The following is a 14,722-nucleotide window of genomic DNA, read 5'->3' on the forward strand; positions in this document are numbered from 1 at the left end:
TCAAGCTAACAAGGGGGTGAGCAGGACTTAGCTGAGTGATCCCATTACCCTGATTAGAAGGAAGGGTCCCGACTGACTGGGTCCATACCTCTGCCAACTAGAGACCCCCATTTCTAACACTAGGAATCAGTAATTTGCGCACCGGCCTATTAGTACATTGATCAGTTTGCAAAAATGCAGGTCACAAATTGCGCCCAGAGTTTAGTACATCTGGCCCCAGATGCGTAATTCTGTAGTCGCAAAAAATAACCAGTTCACTTAATGACAACTGTGTATTTGGGTTAACTATTATTTAATGCGTTGCTTCTTTAGAGTAAGACATTGCTCTCAGATTCTGATGTAAGGTGTTTAATCAAAATATTGAGCATTCGTTGGTGAATGATTGCGTATAGACATGAGGCTCTGTGCTTTGGTTTGGGGATGAATGATTTTACCAGTTGTCTGCAAAAGAGGGAGAATGTTCATCTTACCAGATCCTTTTTGGTATGACAAAGAGCTGGTCCATCGTGAGGCAGTTTGATGTCCCTGTGGCAGACATTCCTTTCAAGAAGGTATGATCATAATTATACAAAGCTCGAAAACAGGTTCAGCTGAGCACAATATGTGGAAAATATATGTCAAGTTGTTTGCAGTTGTTCATACTTGTATACCAGCTGCCAGTGACAGCATAGAGAACAACCCTGTGATTTTTGGACTTAGCAGCGTGAAATTGGAATGCTACCACTGTTGAGAGTACTGTGGGGGTCATTTGTCTAAATACGTAATATATCGGGGGCTGTGGTATTAAAACATATTCTGCCCACTCACTTTAAATAATATAATAATTGGCCAATGTTGAGTCATGAATCCTAAACCACATTGCAGCATGAGATGAGCCAAATACTATTTACTCCTATGAACTGAAAGACGCTATCACCTTTTTCCACTATGTCTAAAATACTACCTGCCTGTACCAGGAGAGTCAGCGCAAAGACTAGGCCACCTAGGCGGCACAAAATCTTTTTTTCCCTAATTTAATGTCCAGCTGTAAACTTGTTTAGCGCTGGAAATAATGTGAAAGCAATGCAAAGCAGCGGGCATACTTCGCGCCTATGGGGCGTGCCATGGGTGAAGCATGGGTGGAGCATGGGCGTTCCCATGCAGCCACCCAAGGTTTCTGAAGTGAAACACAATTTACTAAATAAAGTAGACAGGGTTTAGTGTCAGAAAACTGCACCCATATAAAGTAGGCGCAAGGCAGGAGAAATGCTTTCATTCCTCCTTCCTTTTCTGACTATGCATGCTTGCTGCACTGTACAGCACACTTACAAAAAGGGAAACACTTACAACAAGCATTTACAATGCAATAGGTCTCGCAGTAGAAAAGTTTGAGCCATTAGTATTGTAAATAGCAATGGTTTTTTTTTTACGTAGATAAATTAATAGCTTTGGCATTTACAATGTTAATAGTTGTAACTTTTGCAAATGTGACATTTATAGCTTTTTTAATGCAATATGTGTTGCATTTCTGTTATAAGAGGTCTATTTCGCGCTATATGAAATTCTGCAAAATAAACTTCACAGTTTTTAGCATCTTGATTATGCCATTTCATGTCTAACTTGAAAGTGCAAAAGGCGCGGGGTAATGTGAATTGGAATGTTACTTCTTTTTTTCTCTATTTTGGCAGTGAGAGTGACTCCTTAACTCTCATTCTGTGCTTGCCGGCTGCAGAGCACTTCACTCGGTAGTTTGCACAATTAAGTTCTATTACTTTTAGAAGTTACGAGCTGCCCTGCACTTAACGTGCTATGAACCTCGCCCCAGATTAAGGAAATTCACACAATCAGAATTATTCTGTTAATTGTTAATAGCGGTACTGCACTGTAGGCCGCAGCAGTGTTAAGGCAGTTGCTTGTAATGAGCATACTAGAAAACACTAGTTTGGGCTGTTTTTTGGTAGGTTGCAGGCGGGTTGTGCGACAATTTTTGCATTGATACCACGCCGTAGCAAAACCGCTACAGCAGGCAGCTCAGCACGAGAGTAGCATCGCATGAAATCTGCGTGCTTACTTGACTTGACTCGACTTGACGACGACTCAGCGTGGCGTTGAGGTAGCCATTGATCAGCACATCATTGACCAAATTTTAGTTGTATGCAAGACTAGTATCTGAGTGGTAGTAATTAATATTATAAAGCACCAGCTACGCTGCTAGCCTGTGTCTAAGAAAGTATCATGGCTGCGTTTTTTGTTCTGAGCCAGATTATGGTATATAAGACTTGTTTTGCAGTATGGCTGCGTTTGTAGTCATGGCGCATTTGTACAGCGCTAAGTAAATATTGACAAAGGCTATTTGAACGCTAATGTATTATAATTACCGAACAGCTTATTACTGCAAGAAAATACGTTATTTATTAGCATTTGCTATCGCACTTTGAGGTGGCAAACTTTCATCATAGACAACAGCGCTCAACTTTAAGCTCGGAAAACCTAGTTCGAGTGTGAAGAATGTTGCTAAAAAAGTCTCTTGTAATTTTGGGCAAATTACTTCATTTTCTTGCGCTTAACAAAATCAATGTGTGTCTTTGTGTAACGTAAGTAGTGATATGTAAAGCGCTCTGAAACCCAGTTCAGTTTGAGTCTCGTTCGCGCAATATAAAACTCTGCAAAATAAACGTTGTTTCTTGCGTTAACCGCAAGCTTTAATTAGGACTTAACATGAAGTTTTTGGAAAGTTCTTTTACCATATGCAAGAAAATACGTTATTTATTAGCATTGGCTATCGCACTTTTACGTAGTAAGCTTTCATCATAGACTAAAGCGCTTTACTTTAAGCTTAGGGAACACAGTTCAAGTCTCAGTAATGTCGCCAAAAAGCCTCATGTGATTCTGGCCAAATCGCTTATTCTACCTGTGTCTAACAAAAGAAATGTGTGCCTTTATGTAACGTAACTCATTGACCAAATTTTAGTTGTCTGCAAGACTAGTATCTGAGTGGTATTAATTAATATTACCGACCAAATGAATGTGTGCCCTTGTATAACGTAACTGGTGCTATGTAAAGCACTGTGATACTACGTTGAGTGCAGGTCTATTTGGCGCTATATCAACTGTGATTCTGGGCGAATCACTTAATCTCTCCGTGCCTAACAAAATGAATGTGTGCCCTTGTATAACGTAACTGGTGCTATGTAAAGCACTGTGATACTACGTTGAGTGCAGGTCTATTTGGCAGTATATCAACTGTGATTCTGGGCAAATCAATTAATCTCCCCTGCCTAACAAAATGAATGTATGCCCTTGTGCGATTCAAATTACATATGCTGCGCTAAAATTTCCAAAATAAATATGCTGAAGATACTGCATGTGACATGTAATGCGTAAAAAGCGCTCAACTTCAGCCTTGAAAAGCCAGTTTCAGTCTTAGTAATGTCGCCAAAAAGCCTCTTGTGATTCTGGGCAAATTACTTAATCTCTTCGTGCCTAACAAAATGAATGTGTAGTTAACAGCACCTTCCCAGTATAGAATTTATTTTATTTTATTTATTTTATTTTATTTGGGCAATTTTTAGAGCGCGCAAATACCTCAAGGGTGTCTCGGCGCTATAGTTGCAGAACTTCCAATGGATCGGGGAGTATTCAGGCTGGGAACAACCACGTTTTTAGTTTTTTCCTGAAGTTGAGGAGTGTCGGCGCGGTTTTAATGTGGAAGGGGAGCGTGTTCCACAACTTGGCTGTTGCGACAGAGAAACGTTTGTCTCCCCAATTAGCTCTTCGTGTTCGAGGAACTCTTAGTAGGTGGGCTGTGGATGAGCGTAAGGTTCTGAGGTGTTCGAGCGGCTGAAAGGCTTGTCTTAAGAATAGAGGGCCTTGGTTGTGGATAGCTTTGTATGCTATGCATAGAGCCTTGAATTTAATCCTACTCCTCACAGGTAGCCAGTGCAATTGTTTCATGTAGGGGGAGATAGATGCAAACTTAGGGATGGATAGCAGTGTCCTGGCCGCTCCGTTTTGCACCGTTTGTAGTCTGTTGAGAACCCTTTGTTGTGCGTTCAGTAGGAGGGCATTGCAATAGTCTATTTTAGAAACGACTAGTGTGCTGACTAAGGTTTTGCCTGCTGATGGAGGGAGATAAGGGATTAGTTTTTTAATCTTTTTTAGAGTGTAAAAGGAAGAGGAGACCACTGCATTAGCATGTTGCTGGAAGGACATCTTGATGTCGAAGATGACGCCTAGGTTTCGTACCTTGATCACTGGTTCAGGAGGTTGTCCCATTTGAGACGGCCACCATTGCGGAGACCATGTAGGTTGCAGCCTCCCGGATGTCATCACTTCTGTTTTATCAGAATTCAGTTTTAGACAGTTGGATGACATCCAGGAGCTTATTGCATTCATTCCGTTTTGGAAATTGGCTGCTACAGAAGTGCCGTCATTATATGCGGACAACACTAATTGTGTGTCGTCAGCATATGTAGTAAGTGAGTTTCCGTAGGATTTTATGACCCTCGCCAAGTCCGACACATATATATTGAAAAGTGTCGGGCTTAGCGAGGATCCCTGCGGTACTCCACAAGGTAAGGAAAACGTCTGAGAGGTGTAGTTGCCCATCTTCACTGTTTGTGGGCGGTTGGACAGAAATGAGGCAAGAAGATCTTTAGCCTTGTCCTTTATTCCTATGGCCGCGACACGGTCGATCAAGGTGACGTGATCGACCGTGTCGAATGCTGTGGAGAGATCTAGGAGTATCAGAATTGCTGAGCCTCCATTGTCCATAGTGGACCTTATCAGAAAAATACATTATGTGAAAGCATTGGCTATCGTACTTTCAAACAGCAAGCTTTTATAAAAAATTTCACATGGAGCAGTTTTAAACTTTAGTTCTCGCGCCGACGGCACACTTTTATAAAGAATTCACATGAAGCATCTTTAAGTTCTCTTTTTACATTTTGATTAAATCGTGACACTTTATTTGCTTAAGGCGAATAGGCTGAACATTTGCTAACTGTTACTAAACTGAAAGCAGACATGGTGGTGCCTGCTAAGCATCTTGTAAAGTGTCCCTGTGATTTGTAACAGTTTTTATCTAATGAAAGACGAAACCGTGTTAATGGCTGTAGGGTGGGGGAAAGGATGTCTTGAAGTGCCTAAATGCAAGCAAATGGCTCCAGGCTGGGGGAAGGGTGTGCTGGACTAAACTGCGTAGATGTAAGCAAAGCGAACAAATACAAAGGCGAAATGGGATAGGGAATACGTACAAATCTGCTGAATTGTTAGAGGTGTGATAGAGGAAAATGCAATGGCTGAAAGTTCTAAATACAAAGGTGAAATAAGATAGGAAACACGTACAAATGTGCTGAATTGTTAGAGGCTTGAAAACGCCCGACTTCATGCCTGAAAAAATCAGTTCGAGTCTCAGTAATGCTAACAAAAAGACTTCTGTGATTCTGGGCAACTCAATTAATCTCCCGGTGCCTAACAAAATGAATGTGTGCCCTAACCTAGTTTGAGTCTCAGTAATGCCAACAAAAAGACTTCTGTGATTCTGGGCAAATCAATTAATCTCCCCGTGCGTCACAAAATGAATGTGTGCCCGGGATTCTGGGCAAATCAATTAATCTCCCCCTGCGTAACAAAATGAATGTGTGCCCTTGTACGATGCAAATTAAATATGCAGAAGATACTGCATGTGACATGTAATGCGTAAACATTTAATTGAGAAAAGCAGCACGTACAAATGTGCTGAAATGTTAGAGGATTGAAAGCGGCCGGCTGCAAGCTGTTTTGTTTGCGATGCAAATTAAATGTGCTGAAGATACTGCATGTGACAGAACAACAGCGGACAGCACTCCACTCGCTCTGAAAAGAAAATAAAAACGAAACTGAAAGAACGCCCACACAACAGCTCTACAAAACTTGCAACAAAAGCGCGTGCACGCAGCCAAATCCCTCAGAGAAGCTCGGAGATGCTCGTGCCACCCTCCTGTCCCCCATTCCCAATTGATGGCTGACAATAGGTATCGAGCATGGACATGCATCCTTCAGATGCATCTCCAGCTCGACCTAAAAAGGGAAAAGGTTTAAAGTGAGTCTCAGCATAGTATTCTAGCATAGGTATCTAGCATAGGTTTGGTACTGGAAGAGTTCCCTTCCAGTACCAAACGTATGCTAGACTCACAGAGACACCATTGCACCCTGGCGCAAAGGTGTATCCGTGGTGCATGGCAACTGATTTCAGCGCCGTCGCTAGTGAGAAGGGAGGAGCAACACACAATGGAGCATTTACCGCTGTTGCACTGCACTGTGTGAAAAAGTAGTAAATCTCCCCCTAAGTTGTGTTTTGTAGACCACTTTACTTTAGCCACGAACAATAGGTTTCTATAGGAGTGTACGTATTGATATATTATTGGGCTTAAACCACGGTAGCAAGCAACCAGTTACTGTCTAATGGGTGTATGGGGAAATTGTAGATTGTGTTGGTGAGAGAAAGAGGAAAGTGTGTCTTTTCAGTAATCCTCCTTAAGGGCACTTGTAGCTGGAAGACCCTTTTAGGTGATGGATAAGATGCTCCTTAAAGATATGCCTCTTAAGCGCACCATGAACTCCAGAAGCAATAATGCAAATAAGAAGTTTATTGAGGTTGTTCTAGATTATGGATATAGATTGCCTCCGGGTTTTTCAAGGTTGGCAAGGAGTCTAATATTTTTTGTGGATTCTTTATTTTCCACTTAGAGGCGGCCCTTGGGGTACCACAACTGCAGCATTTCCCCTGTCCTTCTGGCAAGAATTTAATACATTTTTACTGCTAGTTCTGCAAAGAGGGAATTTAGGGAGTAAAGACCAGAACCAACGCTTCATTTACACACTTGTTGCCACTTTTTTGCTTTTGGCCCAAATTAATCTTTGCAGTTTGTGGACTGCTAGTGCCTGGACCATTTAACCTATAACATCTGGCGTGCCCTCCGACGAGCAGATGTGTCACCCTACCGGTAGTCCCATGGGAGTAGAGCTGGTGACCCCTCTGCACAAATTCAGACTCGTGGCAATATAGTCATAGTATTTGTGGTGCATGTATGCGGTGGGAGGAGCTGCATGATTTATTCCCAGTGCACGTTCCTGTGATGTTCATGAAAATTATAAGCATCACTTGCAATAACTGATCATGTTCCTTAAACCGTGTGCTCACATTAAATGCTTCATGAACACTATCTGGACTCTTTTTGATAGCGTAAGCTGATGTGATTTTGATGAACTCAGTCCACCGAAACACCCCACTCCAGCACTTCTTTCTCTGCTGTTCTTTGTTTACCTAGGTATCTGAAGGGAATAAACAATATGTTCCACCAAACCTGCCCCTGAAAAGTGTACCGCGTAACCTGCACATAGGCAGTGATCTTCTTAATATTGCAATCTGGACAGAGTGTCTTCACAGATTCCTCTCTGAGGAGGGACACTTTTTCATGTCCTGAGTGGCCGGGCACTCTGAACTTGGAGGATGCACTGATTCTGATTGGCAGACCGTTGAGTCTAACTTTGTGAACATAAACATATGACCTATTGCTTCCCTCAGACTTGTTGAGCTCATTTTGGAGCAGGTTTTTTGCGTCACTTTGCAGCCGCAGAGTAATGAAACGAAGCACCTTGTACTGATTTGCTTTATTGTGCGTCAGATAGGTGTTACATGAGTGCAGCATGGGCGTTCCCATCCATCCCTCCACATGTTATGACCCAGATTTACTAAAGGCAGTATCCCTTGATTTCTGCCAAAATAGCACACCTACCCGAGAGAGGCGTAACAAGGAAAAATATCTTAGTTTCTCCTCGTTGCCTCCTCTTTCAATGTGTGCTGCATTCTGAAGAACACATGGAAAGAGGAATATGCATCTTGGCATTGCTTTTGAGAAGGAAGGTATTCCTTTCAGCACAAAAACAATTCTGCCCATAACAAAGGCACCCTTGCACCATGGCGCAAGTGTGCCTGTGGGGGCGCTAGGCTAGCTGAAGTGCGCCAGCGGCGACTGCCTCTGAATGGGGCGGGGGAAGAGGTGTGGCCCAGTGGCCAGGGTGCCCGGCTCAGGACTACGGGGTTTCACAGTTCGATCCCCGGTGCCAGCGGCAGGTTAGTCCAGCACAATGTGACTCTAGGCAATAGCTTGCTTGATCTTCCCTAGGGCCCCAAGCTCTGGGACAACACTTCGGAGGTAGCTGTGCGCTTTAAAAAAACTGGTATTTCATAAAAAGAAGACAAAAATTAAAATAAACGAACCTGCTCTGCTGCCGCCTCCGCTGCATGCCTCTCCTCCCTCTTCTTGTCTTCTTCCTGGCTGCTGCCTGATGCCTGCACCGGGAGCATCCAGGCTTCCGGAGTCTGCCAGTCAAACACAACTCTGCAGAAGCAGCGTTGGATTGGTCTGAGCGGCCTGTTTGGCTGCGTAGGCGCTGCAACACAGCCCAGTGGAGAACATGGCAACTACGCATGACTGTTTGGCCGAGCCTGGAGGGCCGGTCAAATTTTCATGCGCATGTAGGGAAGTAGTGCAAACCACTCCTGCTCCCTCTGCAGCAAGCCAGGCCTGCCTCGCTCCTACACCTTAGCGGAGTAGCCGCCACTGGCCAGCGCTATTAGAAAGCAGAAGTGTGTCATTTCTTAGTAGATATGGGGCATGTCTGCTCTCCCTTTCACGCAATGCCGCGCAGCAAGCTGCATTGCGGTGGGTGAAGGTTAAGTAAATCTGGGATTATATTATTGGCTGAATTAAGGTGCCTTATTCGAGTCCCCTTGAGTCTTAGTTCAAAAAGAGAAGTTTACTTGAACAAATGTGCTGTTCTCCTAAAAAGTATGTATAAATATTACATCAGATACATCAGACGTCAGATCATTTGCTATTTCAGGCATGAGTGGAAGAGGAAGGATTCTGATTAGAATGTCTCATCCTTAAAATGTACGTGCACAATTTAGGAGGTGATAATTAAGCACAAATCTCTGTTCTTTCCAATATCCTCTTTCAAGTTCTTTTTTACGACATTAGTACATGTGAAATGTCTCCTTGATGTGTACACCCTGTACCTGACTTGCTTATTTTTACCCTTTTTCGCAGTTGTCCAGAATAGCGGATAGAGTGGAGTACCTGAATAAAGAAAAGTTTCTTATTATCCATCCTACTGCTGATGGTGGGTGCTTAGGGATGCGTTAAACATATATTTTAAAAAGATTTCTTAGACGTTTCTCCGGTTATTTATGCTAATTTACACTCTTATGTTTCTCCCCTACAGAAAAAATCCATTTCCAGCACTCGGCAGACCTTATCTCGCATCTAATAAGGAAAAACGTAAATTATACGTTGCAGGTATGCTTTCTACAACAAGTTTAAATCACAGAAGAATAGGCAGACGCACTAAATTGAAATCACTGCACATGTAAGACGTGGAAATTGGGATACAATTTTTGGTATCAGCTTAAGTAAGACTGCGATTTCACATTTAGTTCTACAAGACAGCTGAAGTAAGATTGCTTTTTTACGTTTAATTACTCAGAGGGTATAATAATGATTTTTTCTTTTAAAGCTAAACCCCTAGTCCCTTCAAATGCGAAAAGAAAAACAATAGTTTACAGGTAGTGGTATGTGACAGTAAGATACCAGCCTTTTTACTTCACCAGCATACACCAAATTTATGAATAAAGATGTACAATTGGTGTGGCTGTTGATTTTAATCACTGTGTTTGGTCACAACTAAGGCGTTATTACCTCCTGTTCAGCACCTTGTTTTGCACTTTTTTGCTTTGGGACACTATTGTTTTTCTTTTCGAAAAGGAATGGCAACCGATGATGAGAAAGGGGCATAGAATTGGTAACATCGGCCAAGTTCCGCGAGGGTGGTTCGCCCGTGAGGTGCCTTCCTTTTCACCACACATTTTTTGTCTAATTAAGTTTCAGTTGTGTGTGGGTGGATGTATTGTCTGAGTAGGCAGACATCATTGGTTGTGTCGAGTTGAACTGTGCCCGGAACCTCCTATTTTTGCAGTTCACAAAAAGAGTTGTGATGTAGATGGACTGGCATTAGAGATACTACACCTCACTACGGATATAGAGGGGGTTATTTTGGATGTTAAGAATATATTTCCAATTAAGTAGATTCTCATGCCCATTCAGATTAATACTGATCCATCATTTATGGACTGGGAGTTGTGTATTGAAACAAATACAGTCAGTAACAACACACATGCAGCCACAGACAGCATACATCAGGCACAGCAGATATTGAGATGCAGTACTTTACTTTCAATGCCCATCCAATCCTCGGCCTTTTTTCAATGATCACATGTAAACTCCACATGCCCATTCCACCCTTGTCTTCTTTGGTTTAATCATAACTTGTAGCAATGCAAATCCATTTGTTTGTTTCTTTACAGCCAACATTTGACACATTTAGGATAACCCATAGTCATTCATTTTATTCTAGGGTCCCTTGGCAAGGTTAAAACTGTACATAAAGTACAATTTGATGCTTGAAGAAGACAAAGTGCTCTTGCACCACTACATCCTATCTACGTGTTACGGCCGTCATTTGCCAATATGGTCAATCAGCCTTCTTTAGCACCCAAAGAGACAAGGGGCCAGAGCTACAAGGGCTTGTGATGCTCCTGCATCACGCAAGATGATGCAAGGAAATGCAAGTCCTTAACTGGGATCTACTAAGCCATGCAAAGCCACTGTGCATGGCTGTGTGTGGTTTAGTAAATTCGAGGTACTGCAAGGCAGTCCATTTCACTGCTTTGCCTTACCTTGCATCAGGGAGGCATTCCCTGGATGGAATGTGGGCATTCCAACACATCTAACTGTGGAGTTTGGTACATTTCCAGATTTATAAAGGGTTGTAAACCTGGGAATGCGTCAAAATGGTATACCTCCCTTGAGTAACATGAATAAATGTCTGAATTTCTCCTTGTTACTCCCTTTTTGTATGTCTTGCATTCCGCATCACACATAGTAAAAGGAAAACACCTTTAACCGCATGCGTGCGGGCGGAATTCCGCTCGTACGCTGAGATTTTTAAAAGCGCACTTTACGTGACGAGCTGGGCTCGTCATCAGCGTGCGAGGAGGCTACCTCATGACGAGCCCAGCTCGTCATCAGCGTGGAAGGGGTTAAGGGTTGTTTTTGTACAAGAAGGCATCTCTTTCTGCACAAGAACAATCCTGCTTTTAAAACAATTATCCTTGCACCATGGTGCAAGGGTGCCTGCAATCGCCGCTAGGCAGCACACAGTGCCCCAGTGCAAAGAGGCAGCAGAAATGTGGCATATATTTGTAAATATGACACATTTCTGATGTATACCTTTCATACAACCCAGTGTAGCATGTTGCCTTCCTGTGCTGCATAAAATGTTAGTAAATCTGCTCCAAAACCCTAGTTAATTATCGATGTGATCCATGCTATGGGTCAGGCAAGTCGTCCACAATCATACATCACATGACTATAATGCATATGTAATGGTGGACTCTGTAATCTTTTTTGGCCCTGTAAGGGTCAAGGACAGGCTCTCATGCATGTGCATGCAGGGGTGAGGATGGGGCAGTGTCAACTTCGAGCCCCTTCTTTGATGAATGTGTAAGTATACGGATAGCTTAGAGCCGAAAGCCACACCTAAAAGTTAATACTTATGATCCAGCAATTAGAAAGCAAAGATGAAAGTCATGCTCTCAAAAGGTCAAATAGAGATAGTTCAAAACTTCATTTATTGCACATTGACCATCCACCTCTGACACCTATTGCATAATATAAGCCCAGCCACAACCTGGTGAAATTCCCAAAGCCTTCCAATGCTTCCGGAAGATACAGATGCCTCGAACTGCTTGGAAAATATGTGGTGGGTTCTTGGATGGCCTTGGAGGGGTTGCGTAGGTTAGTGTGTTTAGCATATATGAGTAAGGAGGCGTCCCGGGGAACTGGAGAGCTCCTTGGAGAGATTAAATGTGGATGTTTATCTCACAATGAGGTTCTGTTTGAAAAGACTCTTCAGTTCATTCCTGAAATGGAGAAGGGACCGGACATACCACATTAGAAGTGGGATCCATACCATGGATGAATAGAAGTACAAGACTTGGTATATCATCTTTTCCTTCTTGTATTTTCAAGTTTCCAGGCTCATGATGGTACTACTCTGCTTTGTGCGTCTTCCACTAAATTTATAATGCCATATCGGTTCTTTAATATAGACATGTATAAAATAATGATCTACTTGGCTACCAAATTCAGTGAAACGCTTTAAAGTTGTGAAGATCTGTTTCTATCTGACTCAGAAAACATCAATCTAAAAAACAGATGAAATCATTCCTTGATATTTTAAGAACATTGTCACTTAATAGTATACACTGTAACACAATATTCTTCCTTTTCAGATATACCCGGATGAAAATCATTACATGAGCAGCATAGAGGTCCAACAGCATTTACACAAGTCTATTGTGAATTTCTTTGAGGAATGTTTCCGGATTCAAGAAAAAATCCCAGTGCCCGTCATCGAAGAAGATGAGGAGGAGGATTAACCTTTGTTCGTGCAAAAAAGCACAAGGCTGTTCCTAAATTTAACAATATGCAACTGAATCAATTTTCTGGAGAATACAAGAAATATTACGATTAGCATGTATTCGGCAAAGACTGAAAGCAGCTCCCCCACTGCTTCATCTGACTGTACTTCTTCCCAGAGGGAGGAACATAAGACATAATGAACTCAGCAGAGTCTGCTGTGCAAATATGACATCAGCTTTTTGTTGCCACAAAGACTATTGGGTAAACCGTTCAATGTGAATGTGACTGTGAGGACCATGATGAGGAAGCCCTTGAGGACTTAGAAGATTGCTAGCCTTTGGCATTCAAGAAACTAAGCAGTAACCGTGAAATCCACCATTCTTGTTGCAGTACCGTGTTAACATTGCATTCATATGGGATAAAAACAACATGGAAAAGATTATAGCACAATTATTTTCAAATAAAGGAGTAACAGCTTTCTTCAAAATTTAGCCCTTTTGGAAAAATCCACATTGGTGCAGGGATCCTGTGGTAAATGAAGACTTTTACAAATTATTATTCCAACAGCGTCTACAACATTTTACAATAAGCAGGATTATGTAGCTTTCCCGGGCGTTACAAGAATTTGGTTCAAACCCCTATGTTTTGCATAAGAGCCTGGTGAAGAGCAGATAAAAATAATTTATATACAAGTTTTAACTGAAACGTTATTTGTTCCAATGGACAAATCATCAGTTGTATGTGTTCCTACACTCTACAGTATGGTGCAAGTATGTCAGGCGTCTATACGTTGGCTTTGTTTCAAGTCCTGGACTCCCTGTCAAATATAGAACTGTCTCTCCAACATTGCCTTAGTTTAAAGTTGTCTACGGAATATTCAGTTTTTCTGTTTAGGAAAATCAGAACATCTATGTACTAAAGTATGTATTTGTTTCAGATACCTTAAGGAAAACATTAAACAAAATTTACATGAACCTACCAAAACTCTGTTGAAATGGAAATTGCTTCCTCTCTTACCTCATTAAGAGGATCGAGCTAGCATTTCCTGTATAATACCCCTGTAAATTATATCCCTTCCAAAATGTACAGTTGGTTTTAATGTTGTATATTTCATTTTTGTTGTACATAGAAACTATATGTAAGTCGGTCATTTGTGAAGGCCCAAGAGAAATATTAGTCTTGTGTTCAGCGTGCATGGTAACACTACATTGCTAATCGGAGCGCTATAGAACGGCTAGCTTTAAATATATCAATTAATGTATTTTCATTAATTCTTTTGACAGCTTGAATGTTAATGCTGGCTCTACATTTTCTACAGACTGTAGTATCATGTAAGCTCACATTCGGTCCATGATGCTGTGTTAATGTTGTTTGTTAGTGTTATTCTTTCCATTGTTTGTTAGTGTTATCCTTTCATCGCCGATCTTTGAATGTTAGTTGTACTACTTACATCCTTTTTAAAAACCAGAGCCACAAAAATCATTGCATTTTGGGGAATTGACTATTAGATTTTTTTGTGAGAAAATAACATTAATCTCTATTGAGTGAACACCAAGCAAATTACGAATGCTGTTTTACATTTTGTGATACCAGTGGGCAGCAGTGTCTTGAATAAACCTGATCTGAGAAACGTCTAATCTATCCGGTCAATAGTCTTTCCAGGAGGAAAGGTAGAGGGGGTGGCAATGTCAAGCTTTGATATCAGCGAAATAAAACGTACCATGATAAATATTGTTTCTGTAAAACACTGATAAAATTCATTAGGCATATTTATTAAAGTGATTGCCTCTTTCTGAACAATCTTACAGTTTAGTATGGTCGGCTCACTGGGCGCAGACTGTAAACCCTTCTCCCAGATAGGTTATTTTCTGTTGTCTCAAAATATTTAAAATATGGCCATTTGATTAACCAATATCTCTTTACCCTTTCTAGTCCTAACTTGTGTCTGTTTACTTTAATTCGTTCAATATTTTTTTTGTGTAATATGTTTTTATTGTTTCCAAACAAATCAAACAAACAAAAACAATATGATTTTAATTTGTTCAATATTACATCTATTTTCAGCTTTAAGATAAATGTAGGGTCCTCTGCATTGCAAGAATATACAGAGCAGCTCTAATATAGATGACCTTTATTCTCTTTTCTAATTCACATTTTGGGATCCGGGGATTTGTATTAACGTATTTACAGTGGTGCAGGCACAGGGCAGGGTCCTG

At 41.5% G+C, this 14,722-nt stretch overlaps 1 protein-coding gene across 4 annotated transcripts in view; it reads left to right on the forward strand.

The window, feature by feature from the left end:
• Positions 1 to 14,275, forward strand: part of DPP6 (dipeptidyl peptidase like 6) — a 2,254,101-nt gene extending 2,239,826 nt beyond the window's left edge. For all 4 annotated transcript variants that reach the window (XM_078663245.1, XM_078663244.1, XM_078663246.1 and 1 more), the window contains exons 24-26: positions 9,075 to 9,147; positions 9,250 to 9,323; positions 12,377 to 14,275. In XM_078663245.1, the coding sequence (XP_078519371.1) occupies positions 9,075 to 9,147; positions 9,250 to 9,323; positions 12,377 to 12,523 (294 nt within the window). In that variant the 3' untranslated portion in view covers positions 12,524 to 14,275. The remainder of the gene's footprint in view (positions 1 to 9,074; positions 9,148 to 9,249; positions 9,324 to 12,376) is intronic.
• The last annotated feature ends 447 nt before the right edge of the window (positions 14,276 to 14,722 follow it).

The sequence above is a fragment of the Lissotriton helveticus genome, chromosome 10 (genome assembly GCF_964261635.1).
Source record: "Lissotriton helveticus chromosome 10, aLisHel1.1, whole genome shotgun sequence".
Lineage (NCBI taxonomy): Eukaryota > Metazoa > Chordata > Amphibia > Caudata > Salamandridae > Lissotriton > Lissotriton helveticus.